Source organism: Mobula birostris, chromosome 7 (assembly GCF_030028105.1).
Source record: "Mobula birostris isolate sMobBir1 chromosome 7, sMobBir1.hap1, whole genome shotgun sequence".
Lineage (NCBI taxonomy): Eukaryota > Metazoa > Chordata > Chondrichthyes > Myliobatiformes > Myliobatidae > Mobula > Mobula birostris.
Genome location: NC_092376.1, coordinates 84,923,657 through 84,947,367, shown reverse-complemented (window position 1 = coordinate 84,947,367; position 23,711 = coordinate 84,923,657). Strand labels below are relative to the sequence as shown.

At 42.3% G+C, this 23,711-nt stretch overlaps 1 protein-coding gene across 4 annotated transcripts in view; it reads left to right on the top strand.

Annotated features, from left to right (window-relative positions):
- The window catches only part of LOC140200328 (ETS-related transcription factor Elf-1-like), a 147,918-nt gene extending 125,903 nt beyond the window's left edge, over positions 1-22,015 (top strand). For all 4 annotated transcript variants that reach the window (XM_072263505.1, XM_072263509.1, XM_072263508.1 and 1 more), the window contains 4 exons: positions 1,769-1,852; positions 5,526-5,718; positions 16,265-16,777; positions 20,396-22,015. In XM_072263505.1, coding sequence (XP_072119606.1) covers positions 1,769-1,852; positions 5,526-5,718; positions 16,265-16,777; positions 20,396-21,011 — 1,406 coding nt within the window. In that variant the 3' untranslated portion in view covers positions 21,012-22,015. The remainder of the gene's footprint in view (positions 1-1,768; positions 1,853-5,525; positions 5,719-16,264; positions 16,778-20,395) is intronic.
- Positions 22,016-23,711: the final 1,696 nt, after the last annotated feature.

Here is a 23,711-nt window from a genome sequence, read left to right as displayed (position 1 = left end):
AGATGGAGAGATATGGATGTTGTGTAGGTAGGAGGGATTAGTGTTTGGGTGTTTTCGATTTTGCTTTTTAGCTGGTTCGGCACAGCATTATGGTCCGAAGGTCCTGTTTCTGTGCTGTACTCTTCTGTGTCATGTGTTCTTTCTTGTCTGTTATTTCCTCAAAGAATTCCAGCATATTTGTCATGCAATCCTTCCCCTTAAGGAAATGAATCTGACTCTGGCCGACTTTATCCTGTGCTTCCAAGTATCCTGAAACCTCATCCTTAATAATTGACTTCAGCATCTTCCCAATCAACTGAAGTCAGGCCAACTGGCCTATAAGTTCCTTTTTTTCCTGCTTCTGACCCTTCTTAAAGAGTTGAATGACATTTGCAATTTGCAAGTACTCTGGAAACATTCCAGAATCTAGTGGTTCTTGAAAGATAACTACTCCACAATCTCTTCAGCTACCTTCACCCTCCCTTTAGAATATTTCTTCTTTGGGATGTATCTATACTGTACCTTCTAAATTGCTTCCAGAAACTCCAGCTATTACTGTTCTGCTGTATTCCCTGAGAGTGTCTCCTTCCAACCATCTTTGGTTAGCTCCTCTCTCCTCCCTTTGTAATTCTCTTTACTCCACTGTAATACTGATACATCTGATTTTGGCTTCCCCCTCTCAGACTACAGGGTGAATTCTATCATAATATGATCACTGTCTTCTAAGAGTTCCTTTACCTTGAGCTCCCTAATTAAATCCGGTTCATTACGCAACACCCAATCCAGAATTGCCTTTTCCTTGTGGCTCATCCACAGAATGCTTTGACTTGAGGTTGAGAATTCATCTGATATCATCATCATATTATAAATTATTCATGCATTTTTAAGCATATAATGAGCAACTGTTCAGTTGTGCAGACCTAAATTGACAGAGTTTCTCAGTCAATGTCAAAGAAATATGCAGAATTTTTATGACCAGCAATTAACAAGTTATTTTAAACAAAAAGGCTCAAATTATTTTTACATGGGCTGTTGGGTCAAATTTAGGCCACTTTTTTTTAAACAAAGCAACTGCCCTTCAGTCGCTGTCATGAATGTGGGGAGTCATATGTTTTACTTCTATTGGGTTAGCAGAAAGGCAGAAGTTTTTTTTAGGCACATGCAAGTTAAGATGAGAGATTTAATTTCCCCCTCGTGTAAATAATGTTACTTATTGTTTACATGGAAATCAGCCATTTGGCCCATTTAACTCAATGCCAGCTGTTGAGCATTCCCATCAGTCCCTTTTTCCTGTAACTTGTTCTGTCCCTCTCTCTCTCATTCCCATTCACTCGTCCCAATTCCCCTACATCTATTACATTACAGATAATGTACTGAAACCAACTAACTGACCAATTGAAGTGTCTTTAGGAGGAGGGAGGAACCAGAAGTTAAACCATATGGTTCCAGGGAGAACATGCAAAGTCTACAGTCAGAACCACACAGTAGAAGAGAATATTTGAAGGAATGAAGAAGAAATGGAAAAATAATTGATATAGTGAATTGTTTTGATCTGAAGTGCACTAACATAATGAGAAGGAAGCGAATTCATTAGCTTCCAAAATGAAATTAGATAAATATTTAGTAAGGTAACTCTTGCAGGCCAAGTGGAAGGGGCTGGGAAGTTGCGATGACTGCTTCAAGGTCCCAGCTTTGCCCCAGTATTTCCAGCAGGCTTCAATTAACACTGAAAATGTAATGTCAAATATAATGATAACATTACTTGAACATTTAAATGTTTTGTTTCCAGGGCGAAAACTGAAACCACCTCGTCCAGCTTCACCGGTGGCAAATCCAGACTTCCCTGTGAAAAGAAAAAACAAAGATGGCAAAGGTAATCCAATAAGAACAATGGCACCTTGACAACGCAGGGCTGAGCCTTGGCTCTCAGGATCAAGTGAGCGGGAAGCTTAAACAAAGAAAATCTAGAGTAGAGATGCTCCATCAGCCTGCTTTCTTCTGTTTTTAAAGGAAATGAGTTGAGGCTTTGTTGGATAAATGTAATAGTGAGGCATCATCGCTATTTTAACTATCATGTCAACATGAACACTTACTGCTTTTCCTTTGGGAAACGGTTATTTGAAGGCATTTGAAGAGTGTGAGCTATGAGACAATGCTTTAAGTGTGCATCAATTAAGGTCTGACATGCAATTCACCCTCCTCCAGTCAGGTTGCATCGGAACAGCAAGTTAAATTCTGCAAGATGCTCAGGATCCCATTGTTTCTCCATTGAGGCCCTCCATTGGCCAGGGTCGACCAGGATATTGCATCCTAGCTGTGTACATGATAAGCAAGCCAGGACAGCATGATATGGAGAGAACAGGAATTCTGCAGATGGTGGAAATTCAAGCAACACACGTCAAAGTTGCTGGTGAACGTAGCAGGCCAGGCAGCATCTCTAGGAAGAGGTACAGTCGACGTTTCAGGCCGAGACCCTTCGTCAGGACCTCTTCCTAGAGATGCTGCCTGGCCTGCTGCGTTCACCAGCAACTTTGATGTGTGTTGCATGATATGGAGAGCAAGCTTTTGCCCATTCAGCGGGCATCCCCCTTCTCCATGCAGCTGATGAATCCAAAGGAACAGCAGAAACCGATACAGTTTGATAGCAGCAGCATCGCAGGAGTTGCTAGTCAGCATTGAACTCAATCTAGAGACTCCAGCTATGGACATTTCCTATGGGTTTACTTCAAAGCCTTCCCCTCGATTGGGTAGTGAAGGTTTCAGATGAGGTTTCCTTCTCCTAGATGAGCTGCCAACCACGGCTGAGAAGCCCCATCTGCCAGAAGAGATAGGTTTTAAGGTGCCAGTAGCCCACCTTTGCCCCTTCTCCTGTCAGTGGAAACAGTTCCGCTGGGCTTGGTAGCTAAGCACGCATGAAGGCCGGGAGCTGGACTTGGTTATTAGAGGCTATTTGGGACGCACGCCATTAAGATAATTTAATAGGTAGTGGGAGTTTATCCCCACTACCACCCCCTTCTATGACAACCTTAAAGAACCTTTTTCCATTAGTGTGCATAATGGGGTGCCAACAAGATCATTTGACCTCAGCCTTGCAGGACAGTGAACAATGCACATTATTATTACTTTTCAGTACTTCTTCACAAGGCCAGTGTTGAGGTTAGCAACAACAAGCCCAGTTTGCTATGAATGTGCCAGATCGAGAGTGATCTGGGCCAGCAACCCACACTGTGTATATGTTGTGGGTGTCTCTGTGGTCCAGGCTTTATTGCTTCAAGGAGAGCTGGCAGAGAGTGGAACTTTGCAACTGCTTGGAAGTGCTTCCAGTGACTAGAGAAATTTCAAACAGGATGCAGATAATTTGAAAAACAAAAAAAAAATGACACGTAATGAGTTTATTTAAGAGCTCATATAAATTTAATTGAAAGTATCATAATTAATTTAAATAACATTTTAAAAGAATCAGCTCTCTTGCCTGCATGAGCCCATTAAGGGCAAAGCAGAAATCCTTTATCCAAAAATCTGAAATCCAAAAGGCTCCGAAAACCGAAGTTTTTTTCGCCAACAGCTGACGTCACTCAGGTGTGACGTGGCGGCACTAGCAGAGGCCCCCAGACGTCAGTTGTGGCTCAGCGCTCGTACTGGTTACACGTGCATTTGCTGTTTGCTGATATTTTCTGTTCACTGTTGACTTTGTGTTTAATTTCACTGTGAAAATGTCAAAAAGAGCTGCAGATACCCCTATGGGTAACAATGAGAAAAAGAGAAGGAAGCATCTATCGTTATCAATAACGCAGAAAGTGGAGTTATTGCAGAAGCTTTATCGTGGTGTGTCTGTGCAACGTCTTACTGAAGAAAATAGTGTCGGAACTACCGCTGTACATGATTTAAATAAACAGAAAGACAAGTTACTGAAGTTTTATAGTGACAGTGACATTCTACATTTATTCCAATAAGTCATTTACCATGTGTTTGATTCAGTTCACTTAAAGTTGTATTTTTTTGTTTTATTGAATGTTTTTGTTGGAAATGAAATTTTTTTCTTGTTATTATTTCCTAAACAATACAGTATAACAACTATTTACATAGCATTTACATTGTATTAGGTATTATAAGTAATCTAGAGATGATTTAAAGTATACGGAAGGATGTGTGTAGGTTTAGTGCGCCGCCGGGTCCTAAACTCCACCGCACTGAGACAGGTTTAATAAGAGACTTGAACATACGTGTTTTTTGGTATCGGGGGTGGGGGGGGGGGTGGGGTCTGAAATCTGAAAAATTCTGAATTCCGAAATGCAACTGGCCCTAAGGATTTCGGATAAGGAATTGTGGACCTGTACTTGATTATCAGCCTCCTTTAAATGTTCACCTGCCACACCACAATACACTGACTGCAGTGTGTCCTACCTACACAATTCACTGTCATTACTGGGCTGGGCCAACAGCACCATACAAGCCTGCAGCCAGGAGCATCAAGAAAAACATCGCCGCCTATAGATTTCCTATTAAATGCGCCCAATGACGTGCGCCTCAAATAGCCTCTGACAGCCAAGACCGGCTCCTGGCCTTCACGTGTGGCTTAGCTACTATGCCCAGCGGAAATATTTCTACTGGCAGGAGGAGGGGCAAATGTGGGTTACTGGCGCCTTAAAACCACTCGCTTCAGGCAGATGGAAGTCATCAGCCATGGTTGGCAGCTCAGCTAGGAGAAGGCGAATTCTGATCTCAACCTTCCACCACTTTGCGGCAATACCCATCCATGGGGAAGGATTCGAGAATAGTGCTGTCCTACGTTGAGTTCAATATTGACTGGCATCTCCTACAAAGCTGCTGGTGCCAAACTGTTTCAGTCTCGGCCATTCCTTTGGCTTCATCAGATACGTGAAGGAGGGGAGCTTGCGACATGGGCAACAGCTTGCTCTCCATATTATACTGCCCAGGCTGGCGTCCCTAGACAGCCAGAACACAGCGTCCATGGTTGTCCCTGAGTGACGGAGGCCTCATCATTAAATTTGTTGTGGCAGATCCAGTGAAGAGAGGTGTTTGCCTCTTAACCAATATCATTCGCTGTTGATGCAACACCAAGGCTCTGTGGGAACCACTGCCCTGTGAGCCCAAAAGGCCAAAGATTTGAACTGGAGTCAAGATACTTGGCCATGGAATCCAGGTCGACCAAAAGAGGGTAGAAGATATGTCATGCGACTATTGCAAATTGAGCAGAGGAGCTGTACCTGCTGTCCTTCCTCATACTGAGTCCCCAACCTTCCACCACTTTGCAGCACTGAGGCACAGATGGATACCTCACAGATCTTTCTGACAGAAATTGACTTTCTTGTTTCCTTTGTAACTCTGCGCTTTGAAAACTCCTTTATTGGTCATAAAATACCTTGGGGTAAACCTGTTAATGAGAAAGCATTATACAAATGTGAATCTTGATTTCTGGTCATCAAAGGAAAATCATCAGATGGATTGTAACATCGAAAGCAGCTTAGTATATGAATATTTAGCTTGGTATGTACAATGCTTTACATGCTGTTAAATATTTGCAGGAAACACAATCTACCTCTGGGAGTTCCTTCTGGCTTTGCTCCAAGACAAGAATACATGTCCCCGATATATCAAATGGACTCAGAGGGAGAAAGGCATTTTCAAACTGGTTGACTCGAAAGCTGTGTCCAAACTATGGGGTAAACACAAAAACAAGCCGGATATGAATTATGAGACAATGGGCAGAGCTCTCAGGTGCGTTACGTTAGTGTGGTGAGTATAGAAATACACCATTCATCTGTGAAGGGTTTAGTTAGTCTGCTTACGGAATTGCCAAGATACAGCTTTGTTGCTGTGATTTCCTCACACGGGCCTGGTCAATCATCCTTATGAAGCTGTATACTGTCTAGTGTTGACTTGGTAATCACACTTGTCCTGTGCCTAGCTGAAGCATCATAGACCCAAGATATAGAAGCAGAATTAGGCTGTTCAGCCCAGCAAGTCTGTTCTGCTGTTCAATAATGGCTGATGTTGTGTTTGTTTTTGCATAACTCCATTCTTCTACGTTCTCTCTGTAACTCCTAAACCTGCCCCCCCCTATATCCAACCAAAAACCTATCAGTCTTTAACTATACCAAATTACTTAGCCTCCAGCCATTCATGGCAAAAAATTTCATGCTTTAGCTGAAGAAATTACGCTTCATCTTAGTTCTAAAGGGATGTCTCTTTATTCTGAGCCTGTGCTCTCAGATCCTAGACTTTCCTACTAATAGAAGTACCTGGTCCGCTTCCATTCTATCCAGGCCTTGTCAGTATTCTGTTGGTTTCTACCAGATGCCCCTTTATCCTTCCGAACTCCTAGCGAGTACAAGCCTAGCGCTGTCAAATCTCATTAATCTTGCAAATCGGGCAGTCAGTTTCTTCAAGGTTTGTGACCATTTTCATTGCCAAGTTACACACTTTTTTGCTGTTCTTAGTTTTTTTTTCTTCAATTACTCAAAGCTTTTCTTCCTGTGAAAACTGAGCAAGGCCAGCCTTTGTTCTTTTTAAACCAATCTGTCAAAACTTTGCATATTGAGTTCCATAAGTACTTTTTCAGAAGTTTTTTTTTGTATCCATTTTTCTGTCAGTCTACCTCAGAAAGCGTGGAATGTGTATCAATTTTTACCCTGAGAATACAATTATAGATTACTTTTCATCAATCCAGCACATTCTCCGAAAATAAAACAGGGATTCAATGGAAAATTTTGGGGTCTTTGTAATATTTGTTGCCTAACATATGGCAAAGAAGTGGTGTTCTGGCTCCCAGTCCAGTTAAACAATAATGTAATTGTGGTCTCTTCTGCTGTAAAGGCAATGCTTTAATAAAGGAGAAATTAACATTACTGTTGCGTTCAGTTTGGGCTGGTATACCCCAGGAAGGATATACAGTAATTTTGAGAGGCCATTGAGGGCCAATCTGCTGGAAATCCTCTAAAATATTAAAAATAATTTGATAAAGTAGACACAGAGAAACTCTTCTCTGATAGTGGGGATAACTCATAATGTGTAGCAACTGAATTTTGTGGGATTGTATTAACATTGCAATTTGAAAATCAAAACTTAGATGTTGGAAATTTAAAATTAAAACAGTGGATTTTGAAAACTATTTCTTGGGCTAACAATATCATTTGAGAAATTTATGCATCCCTTCATGTTGCAAGGCATCTTTGCAACCTTGGCATAATCTTAGATGCAAAGGATGGTACAGTAAATGATGGCTGAGGAACACAATAGTGATCCCAAAGTACCACGTAGGGTGACCTGCAGATAAGAACATAATCAGTGCACCTTCATAATTCTGAATCAGTGCAGACCCCTACTAGCTTGCCAATGGTTCTTCTACTGTAACACTTTATTCTGCATTTTGTTATTACTTTTTCCATGTACAACATCTAGGTACTGATGTAATGAAGTGATCTGGATGGATGGTATGAAAACATGCCATGTGACAGTAATAAACTAACTTACCAGTCACTGACTGTCAATTCCACTACACACCTCCAGTTGAAGACTAGCCTTGATTTCCTGATGTTGCTAGCTTGCCTGCAACCCTAGCCTGATATGACACCCTCCCCACCCCACCCCACCGCACCGCACAAACTGGTCATTGACAGAATTAGACCTGTGGATGATCTCCTGAGTTTGACCTTCCAAGAACACCAGGCAGTACATTTTTAATGCATTTACATTTTTAATGCAGAAACATGCAACAGTATTAAGGTTGGAGCAAATCCATTGGACAAATCAGAAAACATTTGCCACTTAAGTTTAGGAAACTGTGTAATTCTCCTCCCTTCGTGGCAATGGACACTAAGAAGTTGAAGCAGCAAACTCCAAGATTTAGTTGGGTAAGAGTATAAAGTAATGTGGAGCAAAAGTGTGCAGGGAATTGAGTTGTAGATGAGTTGAAAAGGGTAGCATTTATCAGATGAATAACTCATGCCCCTGATGTTCCCCATCTATTAGCTAAGTTCTTCACATCTCTGGCTAGTTGCTGGTTACAGGAGAGCTCACTTGTCTTGGGTATCAGAGTTATGGAAGAGGCATCTCTTGTAGCAATGTTTGTGTAGCCAAATTAGTCAGCTAAGACAAACCAAACTAAAATTGTAGCAAATAAAACTTTGTTTCAGAGAAACTGGGAAGATTGGTTGAATGCTTGTATCAACTGTGATGCATTCGGGCTGCTTGAAACCATTGGCCTGATATTTGCAATAATAATGTTGGCAGTCTGAAGGGTAGACTGGTGCAGCTTTCCTAGATCCAATCAACACAATTAGTGATTTGTTGGAACTGCAGCTAATTATTTAACAGTCACACTAAATACCATTGAACATGTTAAGTGTTTTCAACAGCTTTAATTGTGTGCCATATTAGACATGTTTAGAGATTTAGAACAAGGCAGCACTCTTTGGCCTAATGTGTCCATGGCCCAGCTAGTCCTACTTTTCTGCATTTGGCCCACATCCCTCCAAGGTCTGCCTTGCCATGCGCCTATCCAAGTGCTTCTTACGTGTACATGCCACTCTTCTGGCAGCTTTCCATCCTCTGCATGGGGAAAAAAGATGCCACACGTCACCCTAAATCTATGCTACCTAGTTTTCGTTTCCAACCTTTGAGGAAAACACGGTTACCATGTGCCTCTCATAACCTTAAGCATTTCTAGATGGTTGCCCCTCATTCTCCTGTGTTACAAGGAATAAAGACTTAATCTGGCCACCTCTCCCTGTAACTCAGGCCGTCTGGACATGCAACATCCTCTTAAATCTTTTCTGCATTCTTTTAGCTGAGCAAATTGCTGTCCCAAAAAGTTAATGTCATTTTAGTCCATAAGACATAGGAGCAGAATTAAGCCATTCAGACTATTGAATCTACACTGCCACCTGATCATGACTTACTTACTTTCCTTCTCTACCCCATTCTCCTGCCTTCTCCCCATAACTTACTATATAAGAACCTACAAATCTTTGTTCTAGAGTTCAATAGTCAATAACTTAATGTCAGAGAAATGTATGCAATATACAACCTGAAGATCGTGTTCTTCACAGACATCCATGAAAACAGAAGAGTGCCCCAAAGTATGAGTGACAGTAAAAATATTAGAACCCCAAAACCCCTCCCCTTCCCAGGCACAGGCAGCAGTGAAGCAACAACCTTCCCCCACCCCCACCGCTCCCACTTCGGCAAAAACTGCATCAGCACCCTCCACCTACCAAGCAAGCAATAGCAAAACCTCCAAGAAAGACCATGATCTGCAGTAGAACAAAAACTAATTGTTCACTCAACAATTTGACATAACACACACTCTCTCCTTCCTTAATAAAGGGAAACAGAGGTGTCTCTCTTTCACGGTGAAAAGGGGAGACATAACAAAACAACTTGCTGATTTGCGTTGTTTAAGTCTGTCATGTTGTTTTTCTCCCACAAGTTCTCCAGCTCAAGAATCAGCAACAAACTCTTCCCCCAACAACGAGAGAGAGAGTGCAAGATTCGCCAATTACTGAGCCCCTGACAGCTGATCTACTGTTCCTGATTTTCCGTTTTCTCCCACAATGCTTCAGTTGGCCGCGCCTGCTTGGAATCAGTTCATTTACAGGGCGGCGAAGCCTCAGAAACCCCGAAGGAGTGCTTTTCTTGGCTGAATCCTTGGGGTTTTGAAAAGCGGCTGGTCATGAGCCCCCGGCAGTAGATCCACCGCCACAAAGAACCAAAGTCTGAGTGTAATTCCAGGTCAGGTTCTCCAACAGAGCCCCACCCACCCTGAAAATGGAAAAGAGAGACGCTAAAGGTAGAAATTAAGCTGCTTCTGCAGATGAGCTCGAAGGAGTTGCTGTTAAGTGCCATCTTAGCTCTACTCTCAATATACTCAATGAGTTGGCTTCCACAGCCACCTATGGCAATGAATACCACAGATTCACTATCCTCTGGCTAAAAGGAATCCCTTCTGATTTCCATTCTAAAGGGACGTCCTTTTATTCTGAGGCTATGCCCTTTGTTGCTAGACTCTTCCACAATAGGAAACATCCTCTCTACTCTATCTAGGCCTTTCAATATTTGGTAGGTTTTAATGTGTCTCCTCCCCTAACACCACCAATTCTTGTAAATTTCAGTGAGTAAAGACCCAGAGCCATCAAATACTTCTCATACATTAATCCTTTTATTCCCAGGATCATTCTCGTAAAGCTCCCTTGGACCCTCTCCATTCCACATCATTCCTTTGTTATGGAGCCCAAATTGCACACAATATTCCAAGTATAGTCTGACCAATGCCTTATTTAACCTCGGCATTACATCCTTGGTTTTCTATTCTAATCCTCTTGAAATGAATACTAACATTTAATTTGTCTTCCATATTACTGACTCAACCTTTAAGGAATCCTGCCCTAGGACTCCCAAGTCCCTTTGCACCTCCAGTTTTTGAATTTTCTCCCCATTTAGAAACTAGTCTGTGCCTTTCTTCCTTCGACCCAAGTGCATAACCATACACTTCCCTGCACTTGTATTCCATCTGCCACTTCTTTGACAATCTTCCTATCTGTCTAAGTCCTTCTGCAGACTCCCTCCTTCCTCAACACTACCTGCCCCTCCACCTATCCTTGTAGCATCCCCAAATTTGGCCATAAAGCCATCAATCCATCATCCAGATCATTAACATAAACATGAGAGGTAGTGGTCCCTACGCAGACCCCTGTGGAGCAGCACTAGTCACCGGTAGCCAACCAGAAGAGGCCCCTTTCATTCCTGCTGTCAGTCAGCCTAGTACTGAAGGTGCTGGAACTTGGAAATAAAACATTAAATGCTGATGAGAGGTCATCAGCTGGATTAATAATTGTCTTTTTTTCTCGGTGAATAAGGCCTGATGTGCTGAGTCTTTCCAACAGTTTCATCTGTTGAACTGCACTTGTAAATCAGCAACTCTACATTTGACAATATTTACAGCTTATAGACATTTTGCTCCAGTACTGATTGGAAAAGCTGTCTTCAGCAGGTTTCTTTGGGTGGTTGGACAGTAATCTTTCAGCTGAGGTTAACCTCTTCAAATGAAGCCATTGTACATTTGGAAGGAGGTTTTGCACACTAAGGTCTTGTGGGGAATTTCCTGTGTTTGAATGGTTTGCTGCAGTGATTCAGGAGCCACTCACAAAGTTGTTCATGAACAGTAGATGCAGGATTTTAATCCTCTATTGACAGCAAGTTGTTTAGATCCCAAAATGAGAACCAGGGAAATATTGGGGGTTTGCATGGTTGAATATAATCCAATAGCGGGAAAACCTGTGTATTGACCTGCATCCAGTAGATTTCTTTTAATTAAAAAAAGTATCTTTCAGTAGCATTAAATTGTCATGTTGAGAATTACTGGCAAGGAGGCTTCTGTAGATCTTGGACTCCATCCTTGTTACCTTTCACTAATTGGCATCATCTTCATTGATTGTCCATTTAGATGTCAAGGGATCTAGTCCTGGATATTGACCTCCACATTTGGTGGCATTTTGAAGAGTCATTGTGTGCCACAACTGAGGACCAGGAACTAAATAAAACCATGCAACCTAATTTCCAGGCAAAATCTCAAAGGAGCATTGTGTGGAGAATGGGGCTTTCTCACTCCAATCTGACACACAAAATTATATGGAGTGATATCATTTCAATCAATCTTGTTCTGTTCTAAAATTTAGTGGTTTGTTTTCAAATGCACCATACGACTATGTTTTTAGACATTTGTTGGTCAATATAGATCTCCAAATAAATCTGTGGCAGGCAGTGTAGTAAGTTATATACTGTAGATTAGCCAACTTTAGATTAATCACAAGATATTTTGCAATCATCACAAATAATATGGTTACTGGCGATGTGCTGTGGTTGTCAAAGGTCTAGTATTGTCTTAGAAGAAGGCATTTCCTTAACCAACTCAGAATGTTTGAACTCAAAACGTCTTTGTTTTCATGGTTCTCAACTTAGTTTTAGTTGTTGATTAGCTTGGTCAGATTTCAGCTTGATTACTGCCTTCATTTGGAGAAAGGAAATAGAATTGCAAGGAGTACAACATAAACTTGATTTGTATTTTCTGAGCGTAATTGTTTATGCAGTGCCCAAGACTTGCGCATAGTACCGAGTTAATTTTATGTATTGCACTGTTCTGCTGCCACACAAAAAAACACAAACTTCATGACATGGGTGATGCTAAACCTGATTCTGATATAGATCTGTACTGAGGACTGAGAGTAGGAAGGCGGCAAGGAGAGGGGAGTCATGGTTAGGGAGAAGGGAAGCACCAGGGAGACATTCTGTAATGATCAATAAACCAATTATTTGGTATCAGCTTATCTTGCCTGGTGTCTCAGGGCTGGGTGTGTCTGCACACGCGCCATCTCTGCCCCCACCCGCCCTGTCACTCCTTCCCTGCCACCTGTCCCACAGTGCTGCACCCTCGCCACTCCCAACAACCTTTGTTCCCACCAGATTTGCAATCTTGTTTTCCGCTACATGTTGACAAATGCAGTACTGTGCTATATACAAATGCACCCTGGCTACATATATGTATATATGCCTAAGACTTTTGAGATTAATGGGTTGAAGTAAATGGAAAATTTTAACAAAACTGCAGATGCTAGAAATCTGAAATAAAGTAGAGAAAATACCTGAAACATTCAGTAGCCCAACAGCATATGTGGAGAGATTGTAAGCATAGAAAGATGGAAGGAGTGGCTGGCTAGTAGGTAGAGCCAGATGAGGGAGGTGATAGGCAGATGAAGGAGAGTGGAAATGATGTGAAAAGCTGGGAGCTGATTGGTGGAAATTACAAATGACTGAAGAAGATGGAATCTGATAGGAGAGGGCAGTGACCCATAAAATAGAAGGAAGGCAGTGAATAGGCAAACTGAAGGGAGGGGTGTGTGTGGTTGATGGGCAAAGGAAGGGAAAGGGAAGATGGAAAGCATCAATTTCTGTCACTTCTGGTAAGTGCTTCCCTATGTCTACTCTTTTTTCTTCATCCCACCAGCACCATCACTCCATTCCCTCCTTTGACAGCACATTGTGCAGGACAATTCCCTACCTCTGCCCTTTCATAGCACATTATGCAGGATGATTCCCTCTCTCTGTTCTTTGATAACACATTGTGCAGGACTATTCCCTCCCTCTCCCCTTTGGTAACACATTATACAGGATGATTCCCTCTCTCTGTCCTTTGATAACACATTGTGCAGGACTATTCCCTCCCTCTCCTCTTTGGTAACACATTGTGCAGGATGATTCCCATGAACATTGACTTCTCAAACTTCCGATAATGCCCCACCTCCCCCTCATACCCTATCTGTTATTTATTTATATATACACATTCTTTCTCTCTCTCTCCTTTTTCTCCCTCTGTCCCTCTGACTATACCCCCTGCCCATCCTCTGGGTTTTCCCCCCCCTCCCCCTTTTCCTTCTCCCTGGGCCTCCTGTCCCATGATCCTCTCATATCCCTTTTACCAATCACCTGTCCAGCTCTTGGCTCCATCCCTCCCCCTCCTGTCTTCTCCTATCATTTTGGATCTCCCCCTCCCCCTCCCACTTTCAAATCTCTTACTAACTCTTCCTTCAGTTAGTCCTGACGAAGGGTCTCGGCCCGAAACGTCGACTGCACCTCTTCCTAGGGATGCTGCCTGGCCTGCTGCGTTCACCAGCAACTTTGATGTGTGTTGCTTGATTCCCTCTCTCTTCCCTTTGATAACACATTGTGCAAGATGATTCCCTCCCTCTCCCCTTTCACAGCACATTGTGCAGGATGATTAAACTCTTCACAGCATCAGAATACAAGAACATCACTTCAGAACAGAGATGAAGAAGATTTCTTTTCGCCAGAGTGATGAGTCTGTGGAATTCATTGCCACTGACAGCTGTTGAGGCCAAGTCATAGGGTGTAGTTGAAGCAGAGTTCTATAGGTCCTTGATTAGTGACTACATGAAAAAGGTATGTGAAGCGGGAGAAAGGGGTTGAGGGGGATAATAAATCAGCCATGATGGAAGAATCCTGTGATGTTATCTTTCACAAACTGCTGAACTTCCCCAGCTGTGCACTTCAGCACGAACAGACTGTTCAAACTTTGCACAAACTGGCAGCTGCAGCCAAAACACTTGACATTCAAATTTTGAATCCAAAACCGTTATTTGTTTAACAGTGCAGTCGGCTAGTGAGAGTTTTGGTGTCCATTATCTGGACATAGTTCAGTTATTAAATGAAGGCTTTTTGCTGCCCACCTTATGGTAGATCATGGTGGGTTAACAGTGTTTGAGCTGGACCACTCCTGGTGCTGAAGTAACCGATACCAGGCAGTAGGCAGAATGAGGCTAAATCCTCTGGTTATGGCACAGGCTATGAAGGAACTTCTGCAATTTTGGCTGAGCCAAAGATCTGGGTCGCAGTGGTGTTCTGAAATGTTGGTTGTAAAATGACCCCAGAACTGAATAGTTCTGTTGGGGTTGGAGACGTGCCAGTTTTCATCAAATAAGCCCTGCGTGAGCATAATGCATATTCTAAGCCAATGACAACTTGTATTTTAGAGTAGTGTTGTTTAGAACAGAAGCATGCCGTTCAGCTAAACTTGTCTACACCGACCAAAGTCTCTAACTGAACTAACTCCTTTTTTTTTGCAATACAGCTACACCTCTGCGTATAAAACTAAATAAAATATCAAAAAACAATGATGAGATAATGATTAGATGTGAAATCTAATTTTTTTTAAGCCCCTCACTCTGATGATTAAATTCTGTCACGACCCTTGTGGCCCATCAGGCCCATGCTTATGCCGGTTTCCATGGCGTGAAGCCTCCCCCCCCCCCCCCCCCAGATAGGACGCCAGTCTATCGCGAGGTTAACCCCCAGCATTTGCTGGTACCCATTCTCAGCTGGGTAGACTGGAGCATTGTGTGGTTAAGTGCCTTGCTCAAAGACACACACGCTGCCTCAGCCAAGGCTCGAACACACGACCTTCAGATTGCTAGTCCAACGCCCTAACCACTGGGCCACGCGCCACACCCTCACTCTGATGAGGGTCATAAGATCATGTGAAGCAAGTTATACTTTCAAACACAGAAACACCAGTCATATTTCCTGGCATTTTAAGTGAGGAATTCTTGGTGTTTTACTGTTTGGGAGCAGTCCAAATAGTAATTAATAAAAAAGACTTTTATGAAGTCACAAAGGCTACCTAACAATATCAATATCTGGCTAGACATGATTGGAACAAAGTAAGTTCCATGTAAGTAGCCCTCAGAAGTGATCTAGGTTTTTATTCTGGCCTCAGCCACCTGAACTGATGGTCTAAGACTTCCAGCATTTGAGGAGATTCTGCAGAGACATGTCAGTGACAGATAGAGAATGGAGACAGTGATGTAATTACAATGCTTCACTCAAGAGTCTGAATAATGTGAAGGCCACATATGAAAACATTGTTGTCAGTATGCGGTGTTGCCTTCACTTAAGACGTTAACTGAGAGCTTCATCTCTCTTTCTCCAGCTAATATTGTTGAAATTAGCATAGGGGCACTTTGGGAGGAGAAGAATTTCTTTCAGAGGCGAAGGCCAAAAGGGAAACCACACACTTGATTTCAGGCAGCATGCATTAGTGAAGTTGCACTAGTATGTTGCAACACAAAAGTAAGAATCTGTAATTCTTCATGGTGTGGTGTGTGGCCAAGTGGTTAAGGCGTTGGAGTAGCGATCTGAAAGTCGTGAGTTCAAGCCCCAGCCAAGGCACTTAACCACACACTGCTCCAGTCCACAGTCTGGCAAAATGCTGGGTGTCAACCTTGCGATAGACTGGCATCCTATCCGGGGGAAAGTCTCATACTCTCAGTTGCTTCACGCCATGGAAACAGGCATAAGCACCGGCCTGATGAGCTCGGGTCAGACTTAATTCTTCATGAGTCAGTATTTAGACTTGGAGAGGCTGGCTTTTTGCACTGAAGACACAAAATTCAGGAAATATTCAACAGGTTAGGCATCTGTGGAGAACTTCCTTCCATCACTCATGTTTATTTGTAATGAGATTCCAGGGTGTACAAATTTTCACCTTTTCCGATTGTGATTAGTAATGGTAGTTCGGTATTTTGAAAGATTTCCACTAGCAAGAATGTGTAAACTATATTCCTAGTACCATAGTACATGTCTGTGTTTGTATTAGCTAGAAATTTTGATTCTCTTGCAGAATAAAGGAATTGTAAGTGAGTCGCTTTGTAAATCTACAGGCAGCTATAAACCCGTCCTTTCCTTTCAATTACAGATATTATTACCAAAGAGGAATCCTTGCCAAGGTGGAGGGGCAGCGCTTGGTCTATCAGTTCAAGGAGATGCCCAAGAACCTCATTTGCATTGATGACGATGAGCCCAGTTCTATTTCTGAAACCCAGGAAAATCCTCCAAAACTCTCAGCATACAAGCTTCCCACGACTTCAGCAACAGTCTTGCCGTCGGTAGTCACCAGTTGTATCCAAACCCAGAAACCCAGGGTTGCCTCACATGTGATGTCCAGTGTGAGGGAACGTTCACCCCAGCCCTCTACTGTAGTCAAGTCAATGAAGGCAAGTTGTGTTGGAGAGACTGAGCAAGGGTCAGTGCACATACTGTCACCAGAAATGTTGAAAGATGTTCAGTCCCTTCCCAAAGTGCAGCAACCCAGTGTTCTCAAGACTGCGCAGGTGGTACACCCGGCTCCACCTCACCGTGAAGAGCAGAAGGTCACCAGCAGAAACATCCCATTTTCAGCATCGATGACTCCATCAGCACAGTCAGTGAGGTAAAGAGCAAGTACTATTTTAAGTCCTGAGCATAGAGATAATGGCATAGCTGGTAGTATGGCATCCTCACAGCTTCAGAGATCAGGGTCAATCCTAGCCTCTAATATTATCCTTGTGGAGTTTTCACAGCTCTCCCACGTCCCAAACATGCACTGGTTGAAAGTTTGATTGGCCACTGTAAATGACCACTAATAGGTATGTGGAAAGTGAATCGACCACTTGCGAGGGTAAATAAGAGAAGGGGGCAACAAGGAATGGAGTTGATCTGAGAGCTGGAATATACTCAGTGAGCCAAATGCCCCCCACATCATCAGAGATCATAAAAGAATATCCATCCATAGCAACCTCTTGAAAGGGTTAATTAACAAAAGAAAGTTAACAGATTGATGCAGAGCTACAATTCTCTTAATATTAGCAGAAGAGAGTAGAGCTCAGTAATTCAGCTGCTTTTGTCGGAAAATAGTTAAATCATTTGCCTGGCATATCCATTCAACCTTAGACTAATCTGGGAGCAGGGGTCGGTGAGATCGTGTGAGGTTTTACCGCAGACTGTTGTTAGAGGTGATAGGCCAAGTAATCTGACAGTCTGGGTAAACTGTCACTGAACTCACTAGCAATACCAAGATGTTGATCAGCCAGTTTGTGTTACATAGAAACATAGAAAATAGGTGCAGGAGTAGGCCATTCGGCCCTTCGAGCCTGCACCGCCATTTATTATGATCATGGCTGATCATCCAACTCAGAACCCCGCCCCAGCCTTCCCTCCATACCCCCTGATCCCCGTAGCCACAAGGGCCATATCTAACTCCCTCTTAAATATAGCCAATGAACTGGCCTCAACTGTTTCCTGTGTCAGAGAATTCCACAGATTCACCACTCTCTGTGTGAAGAAGTTTTTCCTAATCTCGGTCCTAAAAGGCTTCCCCTTTATCCTCAAACTGTGGCCCCTCGTTCTGGACTTCCCCAACATCGGGAACAATCTTCCTGCAGCTAGCCTGTCTAATCCCTTTAGGATTTTATACGTTTCAATCAGATCCCCCCTCAATCTTCTAAATTCCAACGAGTACAAGCCCAGTTCATCCAGGCTTTCTTCATGTGAAAGTCCTGCCATCCCAGGAATCAATCTGGTGAACCTTCTTTGTACTCCCTCTATGGCAAGGATGTCTTTCCTCAGATTAGGGGACCAAAACTGCACACAATACTCCAGGTGTGGTCTCACTAAGGCCTTGTACAACTGCAGTAGTACCTCCCTGCTCCTGTACTCGAATCCTCTCGCTATAAATGCCAGCATACCATTCGCCTTTTTCACCGCCTGCTGTACCTGCATGCCCACTTTCAATGACTGGTGTATAATGACACCCAGGTCTCGTTGCACCTCCCCTTTTCCTAATCGGCCACCATTCAGATAATAATCTGTTTTCCTATTTTTGCCACCAAAGTGGATAACTTCACATTTATCCACATTAAATTGCATCTGCCATGAATTTGCCCACTCACCCAACCTATCCAAGTCACTCTGCATCCTCTTAGCAACCTCCTCACAGCTAACACTGCCGCCCAGCTTCGTGTCATCCGCAAACTTGGAGATGCTGCATTTAATTCCCTCATCCAAGTCATTAATATATATTGTAAACAACTGGGGTCCCAGCACTGAGCCTTGCGGTACCCCACTAGTCACCACCTGCCATTCTGAAAAGGTCCCGTTTATTCCCACTCTTTGCTTCCTGTCTGCTAACCAATTCTCTATCCACATCAATACCTTACCCCCAATACCATGTGCTTTAAGTTTGCACACTAATCTCCTGTGTGGGACCTTGTCAAAAGCCTTCTGAAAATCCAAATATACCACATCCACTGGTTCTCCCCATCCACTCTACTAGTTACATCCTCAAAAAATTCTATGAGATTCGTCAGACATGATTTTCCTTTCACAAATCCATGCTGACTTTGTCCGAGGATTTCACCGCTTTCCAAATGTGCTGTTATCACAACTTTGATAACTGACTCCAGCAGTTTCCCCACCACCGACGTTAGGCTAACCGGTCTATAATTCCCCGGTTTCTCTCTCCCTCCTTTTTTAAAAAGTGGGGTTACATTAGCCACCCTCCAATCCTCAGGAACTAGTCCAGAATCTAAAGAGTTTTGAAAAATTATCACTAATGCATCCACTATTTCTTGGGCTACTTCCTTAAGCACTCTGGGATGCAGACCATCTGGCCCTGGGGATTTATATGCCTTCAATCCCTTCAATTTACCTAACACCACTTCCCTACTAACATGTATTTCGCTCAGTTCCTCCATCTCACTGGGCCATCTGTCCCCTGCTATTTCTGGAAGATTATTTATGTCCTCCTTAGTGAAGACAGAACCAAAGTAATTATTATTGTGATTCTGTTGTTATTGTGATTCTGTGCTGCTCAATATAATCCAATAAGATAATGTCTTAAACATTAGTGTGGTCTCAGAAGAACATGCAAGAATTTTGCCAGTGCTCTGTAGTGTACAGCAGCAAGTTGTTTTTGTTGTCTGAAGTTTTGCACTTCCTCTGCACAGAGGTTTCCAGGCTTTTGGTTATTGTCATTCTTGGTGATAAATTCTCTGGTCAACGTGGTGGTAACTGTTCTCAATGTTGGGCAAACAAAAATTCTACCCATATGCTTTTCTCCATGGTTTGATTTGGAGACTTCTGGGGAATGGCACTGCAGGTTGAATGTGCCAAACTTGAGCTTAGGGAAAATAGAAAGTGTGTTCAACTACACAGAGGAAATATTAAAGATCAGTTTCTCTTCCCTACCATATGATGCTCCTTTGGACTGAGGCGAAGGGATGCCACAGACATGCAGGGCTGTGGCAGGCTGGCACTCATTAATACATAAAATGCAGAATCTATGAATTACTTTACCAAAACGTTCACACTGCTAGCGTATGAAGTGTTTTATGATAACAGCTTATATCCTTCCCCCGTCAAGAAATGACTGGCAACGTTTGAGTGGAGGGTAGCAATCATGTGTACCAAGGAGGAGTATGCTATTTGACAAGCTGCAAATTGTAGACAGGCTAGTCTTTAATCAATGTCTGTACAGTTACACTTTCCATTGGAGTTGCACCAGAAACCTTAGTCCTTAGTTATAGAATGTTAATTGGTTTGCCCAGTAGGTTAGCTAAGATCTGACTATACTGTACCAAATAGGGTAAAATCTGACTGGAGTTGGCGTATTCTTCATGGGACCACATACATTTCTCCAGGGTGCTAGGATTTCATCCCACATTAAAAAGAATGCAGGATGGTCAGTTGATTAAGCACTGATAATTGCTGCCAGTGTGTGAAGGGTATAATCTAGGAGAGGGGGATAACTGTTGGGTCAATAAAATATGTTCAAGTAGAATTAGTGCAAAAATGGGCAGTCAACACGGACTTAGTGGGCCAAGGGACCAGTTCCATGGTCTGTGGCTGAGTCTGTGATGATGTGAAGTCATCCAATAGAATATTTTATTCCCAGCAATCTCTTAGGATTATTAACTTGCTGCAAATGTGAAACTGGGAAAATGTTCAAAACAACAATAGTTTGAAAATTGTGGAAAACATTTTTGATCTTCTGATTTTGTTCTTTCCCCAGAACGATAAAGACTCCATCACAGGTTCCAGTGGTTGTATCACCAGGAGCTCAGCGAATCAACACTGTTACATTGCAAACTGTCCCGCTCACGACTGTGATCACGAGCACTGATTTAGCAATGTCCTCTCCCAAGTTCATTTTCCAAACAGTTCCATCTTCCCATCAGGGGACGGTGCTGAAAGAAAACGTCGCCTTGCAAGGGGACTCACTCATTGCAAAAATAGTTACACCCACCTCTCTTGCTGTCCATGGTGCCAGCATTCAGCAGGTTATTCCAACTAGCCCACAGCTACCAGATAATACAACACAAGGTGCGTCTTTGTACAGTGCAGTAGGTGCCGCCACTCCCGTGGTAACCTTTGCATCTACCAGTCAGCAGATTATGAGTCAACCACAAGGCACAGTGTTCACATCGGTGATCAAAGCACCAGAAACCAAGCAACCTGTTATACAGACTGCAGCCAAGCAGGAAGATCAGAAAGGGACCATGGGACCCAGCCAGCAAAGTGAGCATAGAACCCAGCAGTCCCAAGTAATTGTGCTCACAAATTCGGCAATGCTTCCTCATCACATGCTTTTTGGAGCAGGGGAACACAGGGAAGTGGACACACAGTGACACTGCAGACTTTCCCTTTCAAGCCGCCTCAGCTCCATTCACAATTCTTTTTAAAGTTAGAGCTACAAAGTATTTTCTGGGTGGTTTACTTGAAGTAATGTTCAACTCGATCTGTGCTTAGTTTTAACGTTATAAATAGAGGTTACAGGGCAAAGGTGCTACTAAACTGGAGGTAATGACAGAAGTTAAAAATATAATCTTAAAAGAAGCTTTTGCTCTTTTAATTTTTTTTGGTTTCTGGATGACTTTGTTAGAAGAATTTAGAACATTTTTCAAAACTGAGTTGCATTTCTTACAATTATAGCACACTACCATACAGAAATGAATTGTAGATCAGTCAGCTTTTGTGGATTGGCACACGATGGCCTTTGCAATGGAAGTGCTGATAAACTGGCATCGAGATTGTTTGCGCTGATAATTATCCCTGCGTTACATAAAAGCTATCAGTTAAAGGGTTCAGACCAATATAAAAGGCAGCTCTTTTAATATCTAGATCCACATGTTCAAGCATAAATTTGGTTTCTTTGCGATTAAGTATTTTTTTTTCTCTGTGTTGGATTTAAAAAGGCAGAATATCCAGAATATTTGGCTGGTTTATTTCACCATGACCCCTACTCTTTTCTTTCTATTATAAATTTGTACAGACTTTGCTATGAATCCAATGAGTAAAGAAAGGAAACAGTATTTGCTTATTAGATGGGCTTTTGTCAATGGGATTTTTCTTTAAAAAGAAATTATCCAAGGGATTTTTATTTTCGCAGGAACCTTCAGCTCCACGGTGTAAATATTTTTTTAAAAAACTTTTCCTTGATTTTGTAAATAATGTATTTTGTGTTCTATTTTTGAGGTTGAAAGAATATTTGAAAATTCCAATTACTAGCTCTTTTTTTTAAAAAAAGAAAGAGGTACATTTTGTATAGTTTTAAGATTTGATGTTAAAACCATGTTTCCACTGGCATTAGTGAGCATATGTTCAAGGCAAAAATAAATAATTTTAGTTGCAATGTTTGTGTGTGTTTTAAATTTTAAAATGGGTATTGCTAGCATTTGCTGTATGGCAGATGGACGATTCTTCATTTTATTACAATCTCCTGCTGAAGGTACAAAATAGTCCCTACTAAGTACCCATTTGAATGGCTATGTATTTGTCTGCTCACCTACAGTGGAGCAGATTTTGTCTTCCAAATGTATTTCTTCCATTTCACCATTCTACAACTCACTTATGAAGAGAATGTGGACTCTTCTGGCCTGCCAAGGTATGACCTTGTGTACCGCTGTGTCATACTTTATTTGAGATGCTTTTTTTTTATATAATCCACACACAAATAGTAGAATTTTCACAAAGAACATGTTCCTTTACAACGTGAAGGTGGTCTTTGATGCACAGTTTGCCTGTAGTCTCTCTACCCCATTACATTCTATACTTAACAATCCAGATATTGTTACAGAATTGTCCGCAGAGACCTTTTGTCAGCTTGTGTATAGTTGCAACTGATGGATCTATCCTTGGCTCTCTCATGCAAATGGAATAAGGCAAAGTGTAAAATAGATTAATTTCAACTGGGTTCTGATTGGTTATGTATAAGTCAACCTCAGTCTCTGAATACTACTCAAACTTTTCCTTGGCCACTCATCCTTTTCTCCCAGGTGCATCAGAAATTATTGTTATAGGACATCCAATTGCTCAGAATCCCAATGGTTTGACGCTGCCTCAATCATCCGTTCAGTGTGAGGCCAGAGCCAGAAGCATTGGGTGGATTGTGGCCAGGGATGGGATCCGGATTATTTTGTCCTGCTTCTATTTCCCATTTTCCTTAAGCTCATATGGACTCAAACAATGTCCTGCTGTTTAAATTCACTGTTTTCACTGGTAACTTTATTATGCTACTATGTGGTATATTTTTAAAATAGTGAACTAAGTGTGTTGGACCATCCAAAAATCTGAAATATCTGCTAGTCCTGAAACAACAAAGTTCCAAGAGTGCCGGATATCGAGATATTTGCTAGTGTCTTTTTCCAGAACTCTACCAGGACTACTTCTGGTTCCTTATCTGGTTGTGTAATTCCCTTGTAAGATGTTATTTAATGTGTTTTTTTTTCTTTGGGCCTCTCCCATGTCCAGCTATTCACTTTTCACTGCTGATAAAATTTGACCTTCTAAAATATGCCAAGGACATCACTCAGGATCTTTAGCAACCTGATTTTTCATAGAACAGTTGGCAAGTCTTTAAACTGCATTGGTGAATCCATTGACTCTCTGCTTTCTAAATAAAATAAAGTGCATGGCTCTGAAGATAGTTATATTTAGATGTACGCTGGCTTGTCCTGTATTTCAGCATTTCAGATGTAATTTTTCAATTTTAGATATAGAAACATAGAAAATAGGTGCAGGAGTAGGCCATTCGGCCCTTCGAGCCTGCACCGCCATTTATTATCATGGCTGATCATCCAACTCAGAACCCCGCCCCAGCCTTCCCTCCATACCCCCTGATCCCCATAGCCACAAGGGCCATATCTAACTCCCTCTTAAATATAGCCAATGAACTGGCCTCAACTGTTTCCTGTGGCAGAGAATTTCACAGATTCACCACTCTCTGTGTGAAGAAGTTTTTCCTAATCTCGGTCCTAAAAGGCTTCCCCTTTATCCTCAAACTGTGGCCCCTCGTTCTGGACTTCCCCAACATCGGGAACAATCTTCCT